The 19,458-nt window shown below is 52.6% G+C and overlaps 1 protein-coding gene across 1 annotated transcript; it reads left to right on the forward strand.

Annotated features, from left to right (window-relative positions):
- Nucleotides 1-275: 275 nt before the first annotated feature.
- Nucleotides 276-19,146, forward strand: LOC100088518 (alcohol dehydrogenase E chain-like). The gene is made up of 9 exons (XM_029076848.2): nucleotides 276-733; nucleotides 5,834-5,935; nucleotides 7,863-8,001; nucleotides 11,462-11,549; nucleotides 12,683-12,902; nucleotides 13,286-13,546; nucleotides 14,401-14,536; nucleotides 16,006-16,144; nucleotides 18,317-19,146. The coding sequence occupies exons 1-9, from the start codon at nucleotides 716-718 to the stop codon at nucleotides 18,339-18,341; spliced, it is 1,128 nt and encodes a 375-aa protein (XP_028932681.1). The 5' UTR covers nucleotides 276-715; the 3' UTR covers nucleotides 18,342-19,146.
- Nucleotides 19,147-19,458: the final 312 nt, after the last annotated feature.

Genomic DNA, 19,458 nt, shown 5'->3' on the forward strand with positions numbered 1-19,458 from the left:
ACTTGTCTGCTGCGTGACCTTGGGCAAGCCACTTAACTTCTCTGTGCTTCAATTACCTCATCTGTAAAATGAGGATTAAGACTGTGAGCCCCACATGAGACAACTTGATTACCTTGTACCTACCCCGGCGCTTAGAACGGTGCTTGGCACCCAGCAAGTGCTTAACAAATATAATTATTAATAAATACCACAATGATTATTATTATTATCACCCTTCCTTCCTCCCTCTCCCTTCTCCTTTCTTTCCGGTCTAGATTCCCTCTCCCCCTTGGCTTTCCCGGCTCAGCAGAAAACTTCCACCTCCGACCAGGGAGACGAACAGAGGATACAAGCGGATGCAGACTCCAGTCTGAGGCAGAGCAGCCGGGCTAGGACTGGAGAAGGGGAGGTGACTCTCCCGGGGCCGAAGAAGAGAAGACGAAGGCCCCGGGAAATTCAGAGGGCCTGGGGTGGAGAGTCCTGCCTTCTTCTCAGGTGCCCACAGAGATTATTTTGCTCGGTCCTCGGGTGGCGACCGGGCTCCGATCACAGGTCAAGGAACAGGAGTAATAAATGGGTGGGCGTGACTGACTGGCTGGCTGCCCCTCTCCGCGTCACTTGCTGGGAGCTCCGGATTACCGGGAAAACAGCCAGGATCCCTGCACAACGGACCTGGGCTTCGTCGAAGGAGTTCCCCCTCCAAGGCTTGGAGCACCGGAGACGGGACGGAGAGAGCATGAGCACCGCAGGCAAAGTGAGTGAGGCTTCCTCGTCCCGCCGAGTCCTCCCTAGGTGGACAGAGGAGACGAGATGATCCGGGGGAGAGTTAAAAGCGTATAAACGGTCAGGAAGGAGAGAGACCTGGGTTTCGAGCCAGGACGAGGGTGGGGAAGGGGGACACGAGGCGGGGAATGGGGTCGGCGGGGGGTGGGGGTGGGGGGATGATTAACCCTGCCTGAACTGTCCTGGATCTGTCTCTCACTTTGCTTGCTCAAAGAAAGGTCAGGACATTGGCCCAGGATCGGAAGGGTCCCAGAGCAGATAGAGCAGTCTGCAGTAGCCGCGTGAAGCAGCTGGCTTAGCGGATAGAGCCCGGGCCTGCGAGTCAGAAGGACCTGGGTTCTAATTCTGAGCCTGCCATTTGTCTGCTGGGTGACCCTGGGCAAGTCACTTCACTCCTCCAGGTACCTCATCTGGAAAATGGGGATTGAGACCGGGAGCCCCACGTGAGACAGGGACTGGGTCCAACCCCATGTGCTTGTATCCACCTCAGCGCTTAGTATAGTGCCTGGCACAAAGTAAGCGCTTAACAAATACCACAATTATTATTATTATATCTAGCTATAAACGAAGTGTGGGTGGGGGGGGAGATAGAGTGCTATAGATGGGAAGGGAAAGAGGGAAGGGGAAATCACAGGTAAGGGTGGGAGAGAGGGAGGTGGAAAAGAGGGGTGAGAGAGGGAAGAGGGAGTGGGAAAAGAGAGAGGGGAAGATAGAAGAGAGGCAAGAGAGCGGAAGAGAGGGAGAAGGAGACAGAGAGGGAGAGATGGAGAAGGAGAGCAGCATGGAATAGTGAAAGGAGTGTGGGCCTGGAAGCCAAATGATCCGAGTCCCAATTCTGGCATGGCGTGACCCTGGGCAAATCACTTAACGTGTCGTTGCCTCTGTTTCCTTATCTGTAAAATGGGGCTTCAATACCGCTTCTCCCTCCCACTTAGACTATGAGCCCCAGGTGGGATCGGAGTGGTGTCTGATCTGATTAACTTAATGTTGGTATTTGTTAAGCGCTTACTATGTGCAGAGCACTGTTCTAAGCGCTGGGGTAAACACAGGGGAATCGGGTTGTCCCACGTGGGGCTCACAATCTTAATCCCCATCTTACAGATGAGGGAACTGAGGCACAGAGAAGTTAAGTGACTTGCCCATCTACTTCATCACTTAAAACAGTTCTGAATGTGAAGTAAGAATTTAAATGCCATAATTAAATTAATTAATTAGGGAGAGGGAGGCTGAAATGGACAGGATGGGGCAGTGGAGAAGGAGAAAGAAAAGCAGGTGGAGAGAAAGAGAGAGATAGCACGGAGAGAGGGAAGGGAATTATACTTTCCAAGCTCTTAGTACACAGTAAGCATTCAATGAATACAATCGAATGAATGAAGGGAGAGGGGAGGAGACTGAGAGGGGAGAGCTGAGAGGGAGAGAGAGACTGAGAGAGGGAGGGAGAGGGAAAGAAAGAGAGAGACCAAGAGAGATAGAGAGGGAAGGGGAGAGGAAACAGGAGAGAGAAGGAGACTGAGTGGGAGGGAAAGAGACCGAGGGAGATAGAAAAGGGGAGGAAGAAGGAGAGGAATCAGGAGAGAGGGAGAATGAGAGAGAGAGAAAATCTGAGGGAGAGATGGAGAGGGAGAGGAAGCAGGACAGAGAAGGGGAATGAGAAGGAAAGAGAGAGGAGAGGGTAAAGGAGAGGGTAAAGGAGAGGGAGACCAAAGAAAAGGGACCTAGAACCAGCTGTGTCCCAGATGAAGAAACTGAGGCACAGAGAAATAGAGTGACTTGTGCAAGGTCACGCATCAGGCCAGTGGTGGAGCCCGGATTAGAATGCAGGTCCCCTGACTCCCAGGCGCGTGCCCATTCAAAAAAGCCATGCTGTTTCCCTTTAAGAATGGGATTTATTAAGTGCTTACTAGATGCCTAGCACTGTGTTGGACACAAAGTGATCAGGTCCCACGAGGGGCAAACAATTTAAGTAGGAGGGAGAACGGGTATCGAATCCCCATTTGGCAGATGAGGGAACTGAGGCCCAGAGAAGTGATATGATTTGCCCAAGGTCACACAGCAGACAGGCGGCAGAGCTGGGATTAGAACACACGACCCTCTGGCAAGAGACGAAGCCACGATTAGAACCCACGACCTCTGATTCCCAAGCCCGCGGTCTTCCACTAAGCCACACTGCTTCTCTAATGAGGATTCAGTACCTGTACGCCCTTCTATTTAGACTGTGGGACAGCGACTGCGTCCAGCGTGATTAACTTGTATCTACCCCAGCTCTTAGAACAGTGCTCGGCACATAGGAAGCACTTCACAGATACCATTAAAAACATGGAAGCCTCTTACTTAAATGTTGAGTCAGAGCAGATTAGAACTCTCAGTTAATCAGTCGATTAACGGTATGTATTGAGCACCTACTGAATGCAAAGCACTACTGGGAGAGTACAGCAGAAGTCAGGTACACGTTTCCTGCCCTTGGAGTTTGCATTTCAACGAAAGAGACCGACAAAAATGATTTCACGTTGCTGGAAGCCGGAGGAAGAATACAAATTTTGAAGAACCGCAGATACCTCAGGATGAAATAGTAAAATAAATAATCAAACGCATAAAGATATGCACACATTGAATCACAGGTAAATAAGTGCTGAGGCTAATCATAATAATAATGCTATCTGTTAGGTGCTTTCTCTGAGCCAAGCACATTACAGATCATTGGTACAATATCGTCAGGTTGGATACAGTCCCTGTCCCACATGGGGCTCAAAGCTAAGGGAGAGAACGTATTCAATCTCCGATTTACAGGTGAGAGCGCGGAGGCGTGGAGGAGTTACATGACTTGTCCAAAGTCACACAGCAGGAGAGTGGTGGGGCTGGAATTAGAACGCAAGTCTCCCGACCCCTAGTTCTGTGCTCTTCCCGCGAGGCCACGCTGTTTCCCGATACATAAGTGGGTGGGTGGTCGGTTGACATTACTGGAGTGTTGGCAATTAATTGAGGAACGGGAGTTCCCGAGGGTGGGGAACCCCCTCAAATTTCAGACGGTTGCCGCCTTCTAATTCAGAAAAGTTGGGGTCCCCTTTCTGACCTCAACCAAAACTCACTACTCTGCCCAGGAGGAATATCCGAGAATCTCTTCTCCGTCTCTGGCCTCTCCCCATCCCTCTCCCTTGTCTTTGGCCTCCCCCTACCCAGAAAGTTTCTAGAGAAAGGAGGAATGAAAGAAAAGAGATTCCCCCGGTCCAAATGCCCCTTTCGGCCGAACCTGAGGTATCCCTAACCCATCCGGAATGGAGGCCCAGGCTTAGAATCACTCAACGGGGTATTAACTGAGCGCTTACTGTGAGCCAAGCCCTGAGCTAAACTCTAGGGAAAATACAATAGAGCAGCTGTTGCTCTCGAGTTAGAATCTAAGGGAAAAGGGAGCTTCCTTCTCCTCAAGCGCTGGGATCTTTTCTAACTCCACTGGACTCTCCCAAGCTCTCTGCAAAGAGTAGGTGTTCAATAAGTACCACTGATTGATTGATCGATTGGGAAGGGAAGACGGAACGATCCTCTTCTCCAGGGTGGGAGCAGAATGGATGTGTCGCATCAGGATTCCAGGACCTCAGCAGCTCAAACAGCGAATCTGTCAACAAAAGTTATCGGTATTTATTTTTGAGCATGGGTTTCAGAACAACCAAGTCCTGCAGGGCTTTTGGGAATCTTGGGAACTGGGCCATCTCTGGAGGAAAAAGCTTTCGCAACCTTATGAGAAGCCCGACTGCCTGCCTTTGTTGATAGCCGCTATCTTCCTACCTCACTGTCAAGGAGAGTTTTCTGTTTGCCACCAGGAGCCAGAGGGCTGGGATGGGGCCGGGGTTGAGGCTGGCAAAGAATCGTCCCAAGTATTGACATTTCTGAGGAACTGACTCTCTTCCAAAGGAAAAATTGGCCGTCGATATCCTAAGCGTGTTTTGCATAAGGCCCATGACCTAGGTGGCTTTGCTAATCAGCCAGTGGAATTTTACCGAGCGCTTACTGCCCGCGGAGCCCTGTGCTAAGCGCTTGGGAGAGTAAGATACGACAGAGTTGATAGGCCTGATCCCTGCCCCAAGGAGCTTACACTCAGTGTTTATTACTGAGCACTTACTGCACGCAGAGCACTGCGCTAAGCACTTAGGAGAGTACAACAGAATAAGTCGACAGGGTCCCTGCCCTCAAGAACCTTATAATGCATGGTATTTGCTGAGCGCTTACTGTGTCCTGAGCACTGCACTAAGTGCTTGGGAGAGTTCAATAGAATTTTGTTTTGCTGTCTGGCTCCCTCTTTTAGCTTGTGAGCCCACTGTTGGGCAGGGATTGTCTCTCTCTGTTGCCCGGTTGTACATTCCAACCGCTTAGTACAGTGCTCTGCACACAGTCAGAGCTCAATAAATATGATTGAATGAATGAATGAATTTTACAATCGGCGGTATTTATCGAGGGCTTACTGTGGGCAGAGCACTGCGCAATACGCTTGGGAGAGGACCCTCTAGAACACAAACTCATCGTGGACAGGGAATAAGTCCATTTATTGTTCTATTGTACTCTCCCAAAGGCTTAGAACAGTGCTCTGCACACAATAAGCGTGTGCAGCATGGCAGAGTGGATAAAGCCCAAGCCCAGGGAGGCAGAAAGTCATGGGTTCCAATCCCGGCTCCGACACTTGTCTGCTGTGTGACCTTGGGCAAGTCACTTCGCTTTTCTGGGCCTCAGTTCCCTCATCTGAAACATGAGGATAGAGACCGTGATCCCTACGTGGGCAGGGACTGTGTCCAATCTGATTTGCTGGTATCCACCCCAGCGCTTATCACAGTGCCCGGCATATAGTAAGCGCTTAAAAAAGACCACAATTTTTACTAGAGTAAGCACTCGATGAATACAATCGACTGATTGACTCCGATACAACGGAGAAGGCAGACACGATCCCTGCCCACTGAGAGCTTGCGGTCTACAGGGGGAATAAGTAGGCTGGGGAGGGATGGGCTCGCACCTGGAAATCGGTGTTTCTCTGAGGTGAGTGGAAGAAGAGTCACCCCCCCCCGGTTTGCCTGTGCTCTGCCCCCAGGTGATCCGCTGCAAGGCAGCCGTGCTCTGGGAGCCCAAGAAGCCTTTCTCCATCGAGGAGGTGGAAGTCGCTCCCCCCAAGGCCTTGGAGGTCCGCATCAAGGTGAGCGTGTCCTCCGCCCCCACCAGCCGGTCCCCTCGCCCCGGCTGGAGCCTCTCAAGGGGGGCTTCAGTAATAACGATCTGGACGGGATTCTCTAAACGCTTTCCGTCTTTTAAGCTACGCGCCAAGCACCGTGCTGGGCTCTGGGGTAGATAGGGGACGATCGGGTCCGGCCCAGTCCCCGGTCCCACCTGGGACTCACGGTCTAAGGGGCAGGGAGAACGGGGATCGAATCCTCCGTTTTAGAGATGAGGAAACAGAGGCCCAGAGGGGCCAAGGGACTCATCCAAAATCACAAGAGGAGGAGTCAGGATTACGCAGATTTCTCCCCTCCTGCTACTGCAGAAGGTCAGAGTCCTCTGGCCCTCCCCGGCGGCCAATGCCCTCGAGGTTCCCACAGGGTCACCCTGCCTCTCGTCGCTGCCCATCCTGAGCTGCCCCGCTGACTCTTCAAGAAAGCCGCTCCGGCTCACGGGGTCTGGGGGAGCCCCGGTTGAAGGGGTGGGGAGGGATGGTGCCGGCGAGGGAAGGGGGGAAGAAGGGGACAACTCAGAGATCGGGATGATTAGATCCTCATCGGAGAAGCCGAAGGAACCGAAGGAGAGAAGCGGCGTAGCCCAGTGGCTAGAGTGGGAGTCGGAAGGACCTGGGTTCTAATCCCGGCTCCGCCGCTTGTCTGCTGTGCGACCTTGGGCAACTCACTTCATTTTTCTGGGCCTCAGTTCACTCATCTGGAAAATGGGGATTGAGCGTGTGAGCCTTGTGTGGGATAGGGACCGTGTCCAACCCGATTATCTTGGATCTACCCTGGTGCTTAGAATAGTACCTTGCACATAGTAAATACTTAATAAACATTATTATCATTATTATTATTTTCCGGACTTCCAGGCTGGACGGGTCCCTTCAGAGCCAGCTTCTGGGGGAAAATGCAGCCAAGTCGCATGAGAGGAAGCAGTGTGGCCTAGTGGAAAGAGCACGGGCCTGGGAGTCAGAAGACCAGGGTTCTAATCGTGCCTCCTTCACTTGTTTGCTGTGTGACTTGGGGCGAGTCACTTCACTTCTCAGTGCCTCAGTTCCCTCATCTGCACAATGATGATGGCATTTGTTAGGCGCTTACTATGTGCAAAGCACTGTTCTAAGCGCCGGGGAGGATACGAGGTGATCAGGTTGGCCCACGTGGGGCTCGTAGTCTTAATCGGGGATTCAATACGTGTTCCCCTTCCTACTTAGACTCTGAGCCCCATGGGGGACCTGGTGATCTTGTATCTACCCCAGAGCTTAGTACAGTGCTTGGCACATAGTAAGCGCTAACAAATATCACAAATAATAATATTTATGGTATTTATTAAGCACTTGTTATATGCCAGGCACAGTTCTAAGCGCTGGGCTGGTCACGAAATAATCAGGTTGGACATGGCCCTTGTTTCTCATCGTCTTAATCCCCATTTTTCAGATGAGGGAACTGAGGCCCAGAGAAGTGAAATGAGTTGCCCGAGGTCACACCGCAGACCAGTGGCGGGGTCGGGATTAGAACCCAGATCCTCCTGACTTCCAGGCCCGTGCTCTATCCGTTAGGCCAAGCTGCATCCCGCCTGAGGCTCACAGTCACTGCACACAACCCTGAGAAAAGCGGTCAGGCGAGAGTCCCGGCCGAATTTGGCCACCACGTTGGGTGAGTGGGAGGCAGGTGGCCGGAAATCATTCCTGTTCCCCCTGAAAGGGAGAGACCGAGAGGAAGCGTCCAAGAGGAAGCGTCCGAGAGACTGTTTGGCGGCGTGGCGACTGGCTACCCCAGTCACGGCGGGAAAGGAGAAGAAACCAAGCCCCCGGACTCCCTAGCAGGAGGGGAGGGAGAGCTACTGGACAGGTCCCTCGGGCCACCACGCTCCTTCTTGCGGCTCGCTGAGCTCTCCTCCTTCATCCGTAGATTGTGAGTTCGGGAATCTGCCGCTCGGACGACCACGTGGTAACTGAATCACTGAAGGTCCCCTTTCCGGTGATCCTGGGCCACGAAGCGGCTGGAATTGTGGAGAGTATCGGAGAAGGGGTCACCAGTGTGAAACCGGGTACGTGGGAGCGGAAGCCGTCACGCGCAGGAGCGGATGGTTCAGAAGGAAAATAAGAGCAATCGTGGTCTTTGTTAAGCCCTTACTCTGTGCCAAGCACTGTGCTTGGTAGGTACAAGGTAATAAGTACGGTGAAGCGGCATGGCCTAGAAGGAAGGAGGTTTGGGGGATTCAATACCTAGTCTCCTTCCCGCTTAGACAGCGTGGCTTAGTGGAAAAAAAGCAGCCTTGGGAGTCAGAGGACTTGGATTCTAATCCCGGCTCTGCCATCTGTCTGCTTTGAGACTTTGGACAAGCCATTTAACTTCTCTGGGCCTCAGTTACCACATCTGTAAAATGGAGACTAAGCTCACGAGCTCTATTTGGGACAGGGATTACGTCTGACCTGATAAACTTGTATCTACCCCAGTGTTCAATGTAGTGTCAAGAAGCAGTATGGCAGAGTGGTTAGAGCACTGGACTGAAAGTCAGTAGGTCATGGGTTCTAATCCTGGCTCTGCCATTTGTCTTCTATGTGACCTTGGGCCAGTCACTCCACTTCTTTGTGCCTCAATTACCTCATCTGTAAAATGGGGATTGAAACTGTGAGCCCAACCTGGGACAGGGACTGGGTTCAACCCAATTTGCTTGTATCCAAAGTCACTTGACCTTGTACCTACCTCAGGACTTAGCCCAGTGATTGGCAAATAGTAAGGGCTTAACCAAGACCGCGGTTATTATTCTTACAGTGCTCGGCACGAAGTGAGCGCTTAAGAAATGCCATTTAAGAAAAAAAACACGATCAGATTGGACTCAGTCCCTGTTCCACACTGAGCTCGGGGTTTTGTTTTTGTTTTGTTTTTATGGTATTTGTTAAGCGCTTAGTATGTGCCAGGCATTATAATAAACACTGGGGTAAATACAAGATAATCAAGTTGGACCCAGTTGCTGTGCCACATTGGGCTCAATCCCCATTTTACAGGTGAGGTAACTAAGGCACAGGGAAGTCTTGACTTGACCAAGGCTACACAGCAGGAAAGTGGGGGAGACGGGATTTAGAACCCCAGTCCTCTGACTCCCAAGGCTGTTCTTTTTCCACTAAGCCGTTCTGTCTAAGCAGGAGGGAGACTAGGTATTAAATTCCCATTTATAGATGGGGACCACTGAGGCAGAGAGAATTTAAGCGACTTGCTGCACAAGCAATGTTGTTCCTGGTTGGCGTGGTCCATTTCTTGGGTTACTGTGTTTCCCACAGGGACACCGGGCTGTTCCCATAATAATAATGACGATACTATTTATTTAGCACTTCCTGTGTACCATGCACTCTGCTAAGCACTGGGGCAGCTTCGAGATAATCGGAGGGGACACAGACCTAGCTTCACCCAAGGCTCACAGTCTAAATGGAAGGGAAAACAAAAATTGAATGCTCATTTCACAGATTCAGCACGAGCCTGGGAGTCAGAAGGTCAAGGGTTCGAATCCCAGCTCCACCACTTATCTGCCGTGTGACCTTGGGCCAGTCATGTCACTTCTCTGGGCCTCGCTTACCTCATCTGTAAATGGGGATTAAGCCCATGTGGGATATGGACTGTGTCCAACCTGATTATCTTGTGTCTTCCTCAGTGCATATTATAATTCCCGGCACATAGTAAGCACTAAACAAATACCATAAAAAAGTCATTCGCGAAGGTAATCTTTCTCTTATTCTGGTGGCGACATCAAATGGGCCAAATGGAGAGAAAGAGCGAGAGAGAGGAGAGGACAGAAGCTTTAACGCTGTCCATCCCAAATACCCAGCACACAGGGATCAGGCTCTCAAACCGCCCAAATTCACTTCTCATTTTGAGGGGTTTTTGTTTTGTTTTGTTTTTTACCCAGAGAAAGGTTTCTTTTCTTTGGCATCTCTTGAAAATCATCTGTCATTCTGGGGAAAATCCCCATTTCCTCATACCAAAGCCAAGGGATTCTGCGTCCTAGCAGAGTCCTTTGTTTTGCTAGAATATTCCATCAGCCTCCTCACGGGTCTCCCGACTCCGGCCTCTGCCCCCTCTGACCCGTGATGGCCGCCGCTGCCCCGATCACCTTCAGGAACCGTCTCTCGCCCTGTATCTCTCCTCTCCTCAAACCCTCCGGCGGCTCCCTGGGGGGGGGGGGGTCTCTCTTCTCATCGAACGAAAACCCCGCCCGGGTGGCCTCCAGACTACCCCAGCCGCGGCCTTACGTTACCTGTCCTCTCTCTTCCCCCGCTCTTCCCCATCTTGCCTTCTCCGCTCCTCCTCAGCCAACCTGCTATAGCTGTTCCTCGCTCTTCCATTCTTCCCTCAGACTGGAACTCCCTCCCTCCCCACACCGGAGACACCACAACCCTCCCACCTTCCGATCCTTCCCAAACCAACAGCCCTTCCCACTTATTCCCCAGCAGCTTGAACCATATCATTCTTTCGGCCAACTCCAGGATTTACGGACTTATTTATGCCATCCTCGGCGCATAAATACATCCTAGATCGATGATAGAAAGAGACATAGACAAATCAAGGGAATCTTCGTTGATTTACTTTAGATCGCTTTAGTCGTGAGCGTGTTTGTGATTGTTTCCTATCAGAGTGGAGGCTTCTTGTGGGCAGGGCAGGCGCTACTTTATCATTCTGTACTTCCCAAGTGCTTAGTGCGGTGTACAGCACCAAGTGGGTGACCCCCCCAAAGAGTGCCACTGCTACTGTTATTACTACTATTAGTAAAAACGAGGGTATTTGTTAAGCGCTTACTCTGTGCCAAGCGCTGTTCTAAGCCCTGGGGTAGAGATAAGGTAATCAGGTTGTCCCACGTGGGCTCACAGTCTTCATCCCCATTTTCCAGATGAGGTAAATGAGGTAAACGTCTACCCTCCTCAATTCCTCTTTTCAAGGTCTAATGCTCCCTAAAAATTGCCAAAATACGAAATCTGCCCCACGATAAAATAAGGATGTTGAATGAGACCTAGAAACTGGAAGCTAACCGTGGGCAGGAAATGTGTCTGGCCTTCTCCCGAGCACTTAGTAGAGTGCTCTGCGCAGAGTAAGTGCTCGATCGATACGACCCAATGAATGAATGACCCGGAGAGTTGTGTCTTCACGATTCTGGCTGGAAGAGCGACTCTACTGAGAAGCAGCGTGGCTCGGTGGAAAGAGCATGGGCTTTGGAGTCAGAGGTCATGAGTTCGAATCCCGGCTCCGCCACTCGTCAGCTGTGTGACTGTGGGCAAGTCACTTCACTTCTCTGTGCCTCAGTTCCCTCATCTGTAAAATAGGGATGAAGACTTTGAGCCCCACGTGGGACAACCTGATTCCCCTATGTCTACCCCAGCGCTTAGAACAGTGCTCTGCACGTAGTAAGCGCTTAACAGATACCAACATTATTATTATTATTATTACTGATGTTGAAGCTTTTATAATCTATCTCGGGCCACACTCAGACTTTCAACTGGGCCTTTTTTTAATTCTAGGAGACAAAGTAATTCCTCTCTTCACTTCGCAATGTAGAGAATGCAACGTTTGCAAGCATCCCGAGGGCAACTTCTGCCTTAAAAGCGGGTACGTTTCCACCATTCGTCTCAATCACTTGCGATACCGGCGAGGTGTAGAGCTTACTCTGTCCCGAGCCGCCGGGTTAGATCCAAGATAATCAGGTCGGACATCGTCCCCATCCCCCGTGTCACTCGCAGTCTTAGGGGGAAGGAGAGCGTGTATTGAATCCCCGTTTTACGGATGACCGTAAGCTCGCTGTGGCCAGGGAACGTCTCCCAACTCCGTAATATTCATTCATTTGGTCATATTTATGGAGCGCCCACTGAGTGCAGAACACTACAATAAGCTCTCGGGAAAGTACAGTATAACAGTAAACGGACAAATTCCCCTGCCCACAACTAACTTAGAGTCTTGCGGGGGAGAAAGACATTAATATAAATGAATAAATTACAGATATGCTCTTCCAAGTACCGAGTACAGTGTTCCGCACACAGTCAGCGCTCGGTATTCATTCGTTCATGCAATAGTATTTATTGAGCGCTTACTATGTGCAGAGCACCGTACTAAGCGCTCGGAACGTACAGATCGGCGACAGATAGAGACGGTCCCTGCCCTTCGACGGGCTCACGGTCTAATCGGGGGAGACGGACGGACGAGAACGACGGCGGTGAATAGAATCGAGGGGAAGGACGTCTCATTAAAACAATAGCAGATAAATCGAATCAAGGCGACGTACATCTCATTAACAGAATAAATAGGGTGATGAAGATACAGACAGTCGAGCGGACGGGTACAGCGCCGAGGGGACGGGACGGGAGAGGGGAAGGAGCGGAGGGAGAGGGGGGAGAAGAGGGTTTAGCTGCGGAGGGGTGAAGGGGGGGTAGAGGGAGCAGAAGGAAAAGGGGAGCTCAGTCTGGGAAAGCCTCTTGGAGGAGTAGATACCCCTATTGATCGATTGAGGAAACTGGGGCCCAGAGAAGCGAAGTGACTTGCCCAAGATCACAGGGCAGACAAGCGGCGGAGCCGGGATGAGAACCCAGGTCTGACTCCGAGCCCCACGTTCTTTCCTCTGGGCCACGCTGCTTCCCGTTAGCATCCCGAGCCCTGACGGCAGTTGACCTCGGGTCAAGATTTCTGTCTCACTGGCCTCCGCGCGTGTGTGTCTGTGTGCGTGTGCCCGTGAATGTCGGCCGGCATAGTCTGGAAGCCCCGAATGGAGTCATGCAGGACGGCACTACCAGATTCACCTGTCGAGGCCAAGCCGTCCACCACTTCATCGGCACGAGCACCTTCACGGAGTTCACCGTGGTCCCCGAGCACTCGGTGGCCAAGATCGACGCGGCCGCCCCGCTGGAGAAAGTCTGCCTGATCGGCTGTGGCTTCTCCACCGGCTACGGCTCCGCCATCAAAGTGGCCAAGGTGAGAGGGCGTCGGAGCTGGGGGCGACCGCCCGCTCCCCCCGCCCTCCCCGCCCCGATCTCACACTCGGCCCTCCCCCGAGGCCGCGGACCGGGGGCTTGAGGTTCTGTGTCGGAGGAAGCCGAAGAATCAGGCCCCAGAGGAGGGCAAAGCTCACAGCTCACGACACCGGCCCCCGACCCCCGATCCGTAAAATCCCCGCTGAATGCTCTTTTCGGAGCCCAAGACTGGCAGAGTACCGGAAACTCTCCGGGTGCCACCCCGAGAGGGGAAGGGTAGAAATAGCAGCTGCGGACGGCTCTGTAGTAATAATAGCGAGACGTGGGCTGTGGGTGAGTGAGCGATCCCTCGCGCTTCCCATCCCGCGCCCTCTTTCCTTTCAGGTGACCCCCGGCTCGACCTGCGCCGTCTTCGGCCTCGGGGGGGTGGGTCTGTCGGTCATCATGGGGTGCCGGGCGGCCGGGGCGGCCCGCATCATCGCCGTGGACATCAACAAGGACAAGTTCGCCAAGGCCAAGGAGCTGGGAGCCACCGAATGCGTCAACCCCCAGGACTTCAAGAAACCCATCCAGGAGGTGCTGGTCGAACTGACCGACGGGGGCGTGGACTTCTCCTTCGAGGTCATCGGGCGGCTGGACACCATGGTCCGTATCGTTCTAGTTTGGTGGTATTTGTTAAGCGCTCACCGTGTGCCCGACGCCGTACTGAGCGCCGGGGTAGCCAATCGGGTGGATGCGGTCCCTGCCCGACATGGGGCTCACGGTCTCAGTCCCCGTTTTACAGATGAGGGAACTGAGGCCCGGGGTGTGATGCCGTTGTGAACAGGGAGCTATCTCGCTCTATTGTACTCTCCCAAACCCTTAGTACAGTCCTCCACACACTGTAAGCGCTCAGTAAATACCACTGACTGACCGTTCGACTGACGCCTGGGAGATTGCGGGGCCCGTTGCCTCAAACCTAAGCCTTAGCTTGCTTTCGATAGTAATGATGATAACTGTGATATTTTTTAGGCCCTTACCAGGTGCCAGGCACCGTATCAAACGCTGGGGTAGATACAAGAGCACCTGCTAATCCGGGCTCTAGACTGTGAGACCGTTGTGTGCCGGGGTTGTCTCTGTTGCTGAATCGTACTTTCCAAGCGCTTAGTACAGCGCTCTGCACACGGTAAGCGCTCAATAAATACGACCGAAGGAGTGCAAGCTTAGGTTGGCACAGTCCCGGTCCCTCATGGGGCTCACAGTCTCAATCCCCATTTTCTCCACCTCTAGACCGTGAGCTCGTTGGGGACGGGAATGTGTCTGTTGTTATACTGCGCTCTCCCGACCGCTTAGTACAGTGCTTCGCACACGGCAAGGGCTCGGTATTGAGTGAATGAATGAATGTTCCAGATGAGGAAACTCCCCACCACTGTCACTTCCAGGCTCCTGCCGGATGAAGGCCCCGGGACAGGTGATTCTGGAGGCGGGTTTCTGTTCCACTGAAATTCCCTTCCTTGCAGGAAGCGGCCTTTGCATCCTGCCACGTGGGCTACGGAGTCAGCGTGATCGTGGGGGTCCCCCCCGGGACCCAGCAGCTCAGCTTTGACCCCATGCTGCTCTTCAGCGGGCGCACCTGGAAGGGGGCTGTTTTCGGAGGTGAGCGGAAAGCGCGGGAGGGATGGAGAGGGAGGTGGCGGGAAAGCTCAAGGGGGTGTCCGGGATCGCTGGGCTCTGGAATCTCTTCCCGGGAAATCCCGGGAGAGGAGTCCTCCTTTCCTCTTCTCCCCCTCCTTCTGGGCCGCCTTGACTTTCTCCCTTCCTCCCAGCCCCACAGCACTTAGGTACTTGTCTGTCATTCATTCATTTATATTAACGTCTGTCTCCCCGCCTCTAGACGGTGAGATCGTTGCGGGCAGGGAATGTGCCTGCTGCATCCTTATAGCGTGCTCTCCCAAGCGCTTGGTACGGTGCAGAGCACTCCAAGAACACGACCGATTGATTGTAAGACGAAGATTAAGATCCTACTCCCTCTACTTAGACTGTGAGCCCCACGAGGGATAAGGACAGTGTCCAAGCTGAATAATAATAATAATAATGCTGGTATTTGTTAAGCGCTTACTATGTGCCGAGCACTGTTCTAAGCGCTGGGGGAGATACAGGGTAATCAGGTTGTCCCACGTGAGGCTCACGGTTAATCCCCATTTTACAGATGAGGTAACTGAGGCACAGAGAAGTCAAGTGACTCGCCCACAGTCACACAGCTGACAGGTGGCAGGGCCGGGAGTCGAACCCGTGACCTCTGACTCCGAAGCCCAGGCTCTTTCCACTAAGCCACGCTGCTTCCCACAGCGTGGGGATATCCTGTATCCACCCCAGTGCTTAGTGAGTGCTTGACACTACAGTTACTATTATTATTATTGTTAATGATAATAACGATTGCCTCACACTGGTCCCGGGAGTCCCTCTTTGTAGTTCTCGGGGTCTCTCTGCGTCTGATCTTCCACCTAATGATGATAATCATTGCGGTATTTGTTAAGCACACGTCGTGTGCCAAGTTCTGTACTAGGCTCTGGGGTGGATGCAATATGTGTGAATTGGACCCGGTCCCTAACCCACACAAGGTTCATAAACTGAGGGGGAGGGAGAACAGGTACTTTATCCCCATTTACAGCTGAGGTAATCAAGCGACCGTACTGACTGGGCGCTTACCATGAGCAGAGCGTCGTACTAAGCACTTGAGAGAGTACGATATAACAGGGTCGGTAGCCACGTTCCCCGCCCACGAACCGAGGCATAGAGAAAGTGACCTGCCAAAAGACACCCAGAGTGGCCTTTGCAGAGAGGTGGCGGAACGGGGTTTAGAACCCAGGTCCTCTGACTCTCAGTCTCCTGCTCTCTTTACTAAGTCTTGTGGGTTGTCTGTCTCTCTCTCCGTCTCCCTCTCTTTCTCTCTTACTCTCTCCTTCCTTCTCTCTTTCTCCAAGGAACTGATCCCAGAGAGGCCGCAAGGGAGTTTGGAATACTCAGCTGTTCTCCCTGACACCCCTTCCCGCCACTCCGAGGCATTCCCGTAGATATGCCAAGGGTTAACGAGCCCTTTTCCCCGGACTTGTTCCCCCCACCAGGATGGAAAAGCAGAGATTCTGTCCCCAAGCTGGTGTCCGATTTCATGGCCAAGAAGTTTGCTCTGGAGCCGCTCATAACCCACGTCCTCCCTTTCGCCCAAATCAACGAAGGCTTCGACCTGCTCCGCGCAGGAAAGAGGTGAGATTTTTATTTCACCCAAGTCGAGGAGGAACTGCGGCAGAGTGGGGTGGGGGAGGTTTCCAGAGAAAGCGCGGAATTGTAGAGCAACGAGGGTGTACCTACTAAGACCCGAGGGACGGGCAGAGCGACGCGCCCTGGGATCCCGGTGGCCGTCCGGATGGACGGGGAGAGGCAGAAGATTCGAAATCCTCTCTAGAACCTTGAATGCGTCCCTGTCAGCGGTATTTAGTGAGCGCTCACTGTGTGCACTGCACTGTACTAAGCGCTTGGGAGAGTACTGTGCAACAGAGATGGGAGACGAGAGACAAGTTCCCTACCTCTAACGAGCCAGGTTTCCCTCATCTCTTTCCACCTGAGCCCAGTAGCTTTAGGCTAAAAGCAGCCAGAGGATTCTGGGCAATTCCCAGCTAATTATCATTATTATTATTATTATTATGGTATTTGTTAAGCACCTACTATGTGCCAAGCACTGTTCTAAGCACCGGGGTAGATACAAGGTCATCGGGTTGTCCCACGTGGGGCTCGCAGTCTCCATCCCCATTTTATAGATGAGGTAACTGAGGCACAGAGAGTGAAGTGACTTGCCCAAGGTCACACAGCAGACCTGTGGCCGAGCTGAGGTTAGAACCCACGTCCACCGACTCCCAAGGCCGGGCTCTTTTCACTAAACCCCGCCGCTTCTCCGGTCGAGAATATCCTTCCAGCTGCCCTCTGCTCTTCCTATGGAAGACGGGTCTTCAACCGACGTCCCCGGGGGGAGCGAGAAGGCCGCCAGAACCATCGACGGGGTCGCCCTGTCACCTTCGGGGAAAGCCCAGGGGAGCCCGGCGGGACATAATCGGTCTCAGTCGCTACCTCGTTCCCCTGGGCCGATGAGGTTATGACCCGGGAGGGCTGCCGGGTTTGCCGCTGAAAATTAACAGACGGGAATCAATCGCGTGAAGGAGGGGCAGTAGTCTAGTCAGAGAAGCAGCGCGGCTCAGTGGCAAGGGCCCGGGCTTGGGAGTCAGAGGTCATGGGTTTGAATCCCGGCTCTGCCATTTGTCAACTGTGTGACTGTGGGCAAGTCACTTAACTTCTCTGTGCCTCAGTTACCTCATCTGGAAAATGGGGATGAAGACGGTGAGCCTCACGTGGGACGACCTGATGACCCTGGATCTATCTCCCCCAGCGCTTAGAACAGTGCTCTGCACGCAGTAAGCGCTTAACAAACACCAACATTATTATCATTGTTAGTTTCAGACCGGGCGGTCTGGTTTTCAAGATTTCGGTATAGTTAAAGGGTCAGACGCCTTTATGTCCGGGATGTTCATTTTAATCATCCAGGCTCCCTATCCTTCATTCTTTCATTCATTCCGTGGTATTTATTGAGCGCTTACTGTGTGCAGAGCACCGTACTAAGCGCTCGGGAGAGTATAATTTAGTGATAAATAGCCCCATCCCCTGCCCACAACGAGCTCTTGTTGTGGCTCGGAAGCGGCTCGGAAGCGGTGCCCGTGTTCCCAGGGAGCTGGGAGGGAAACGAACAGGCTCTGCGGTAAGTGTCGAGGTCAGGGTCCCCGGAGAAAGGCCCGAGGTCCAGGTGGTCACCGGCGTAACACGTATGACATCACGTGCCCCTCTGTGCCCGCTATCTGCAACAGCCGTCTGTGGCCGCGCGGCTCTCGTGCTCTCTGCCCGGCCTGGCTCCCGTTTATGCCAGCTGTTAGGCATCTGGGAGAAGGCAGAGGAAAGCTAGATCTCCATTCATTCGATTATACTTACTGAGCGCTTACTGTGGGCAGAGCAGGAGGGGACGACGCAACAATAAACAGTCATTTGGGGGACCCGCTGCCACGAGCTTGTATCAGGCCGGGATAGTGTTGAGGTGCCAGCTATGAGCTCTAGGCCTCCGGCATCCTGGGCTGACCGGGAATTCTGGATCCCAGACTAGCCTCCTTCCCGTGAAGCCGGGATGTTCTCCGGGTTCCTATGGTTCCAAGGGGCCTCTGGTAATACCAGCTTCTTGTGGAGGGTGAGGGGGAAGGGGCGGGATTTTAGAAGAAATTAGGGATGGCAATCAGGAAAATTTACCTTACTTAATGCACGGTGCGCCTCGACCAGCTTTCCCAGTTTAGAAAGAATCGTCTGAGAGGCAAACCCGTCGAATCTTTCCATTCCCCTTTTCAGTATCCGCACCGTCCTGAAGTTTTAAGCCGCTACAGAACCCCCCGCCACCCCGAAGATTTCTCCTTAACCAGGCCTGCCGGCTTTCAGATTATCCTACCGGAGAAGAGTGTCGAATCGATGAAAAACGATGAGGAATTCCACCTTCCGAAGCCGGACGCAGTTAAACGGGGTTGTATTTTATCCCTGACGGGTTTTCGCGTTCGAATTAGATGTCGAAAACTGAAAACGTAGGCCATTTCAATTTCAACAGAGATCTCGGGGAAATCTAAAACGATCTCTTCTAAAAAGGGGATTCTAAAGAGCTCTTCTGAGCGGGTGCAATCGTGTACAATGAGTTGTCCTTCTCTGCTTGTGAATAATCTCCTTTTGACTCCTTCCACCGCACCTGTGGCCTTCTGCTGGTCAAGGGCCTCGCAGTTCTCACTGCCTGAAGCGAATCGGGTGAGGTTCTTAGGGCTTGTGCAGTGGGAGTGGGCTTCCGTGTCTGAAACCCCTGCCCTCTGCTTCTCAGAGCGTGAAAATTCTCACAGATCCGCAAGCCTCCTTCAAAGGGACCACCCACCCCCTCTCAGAGCAGGCAAAAGGAAAGCCCACCCAAATTCCCAGGCTTTCAGACGGAGAACAGAATCGAGAGAGCGGGAATTCCCCCTGTTCATTTGGTTTCTGCTTCTTTTTTCAAAAATCCCTATCGAATCACATTTCCGGCAACAGGAATTTCCCTCCTGCAGCAGCTCGCTAGCTAATCGCCCGTTGGAAAGGATATAAATACCCGATGGCTGTTAACTGCCGAAACTCAATAAATCAGTGGCTTGCAACCCCTTTCACGTGAATGGACCATCGGTTTGGCTGAAAATAAGCTCTTTAAAGAACTTAGCCCACTCGCTTTGCGGCGATAGTCTGTCGGTGAGAAGCAGTGTGGTTCGGTGGAAAGAGTCCGGGCTTGGGAGTCAGAGGTCGTGGGTTCGAATCCCGCACTCGAAGACACTTCACTTCTCTGTGCCTCAGTGACCTCATCTGTAAAATGGGGATTAACTGTGAACCTCACGTGGGACAACCTGATTACCCTGTATCTACCCCTGCGCTTAATACAGTGCTCGGCACATAGTGAGCGCTTAACAAATACCAACATTATTATTATTATT

Source organism: Ornithorhynchus anatinus, chromosome 12, assembly GCF_004115215.2.
Source record: "Ornithorhynchus anatinus isolate Pmale09 chromosome 12, mOrnAna1.pri.v4, whole genome shotgun sequence".
In the NCBI taxonomy this organism is placed as follows: domain Eukaryota; kingdom Metazoa; phylum Chordata; class Mammalia; order Monotremata; family Ornithorhynchidae; genus Ornithorhynchus; species Ornithorhynchus anatinus.

Excerpts from the sequence above, each read along its gene's own strand:
- LOC100088518 (XM_029076848.2), top strand. Across the intron at positions 13,547-14,400 it reads TCGGGCGGCTGGACACCATG|GAAGCGGCCTTTGCATCCTG; the intron begins GTCCGTATCGTT and ends CCTTCCTTGCAG. Across the intron at positions 16,145-18,316 it reads CTGCTCCGCGCAGGAAAGAG|TATCCGCACCGTCCTGAAGT; the intron begins GTGAGATTTTTA and ends TCCCCTTTTCAG.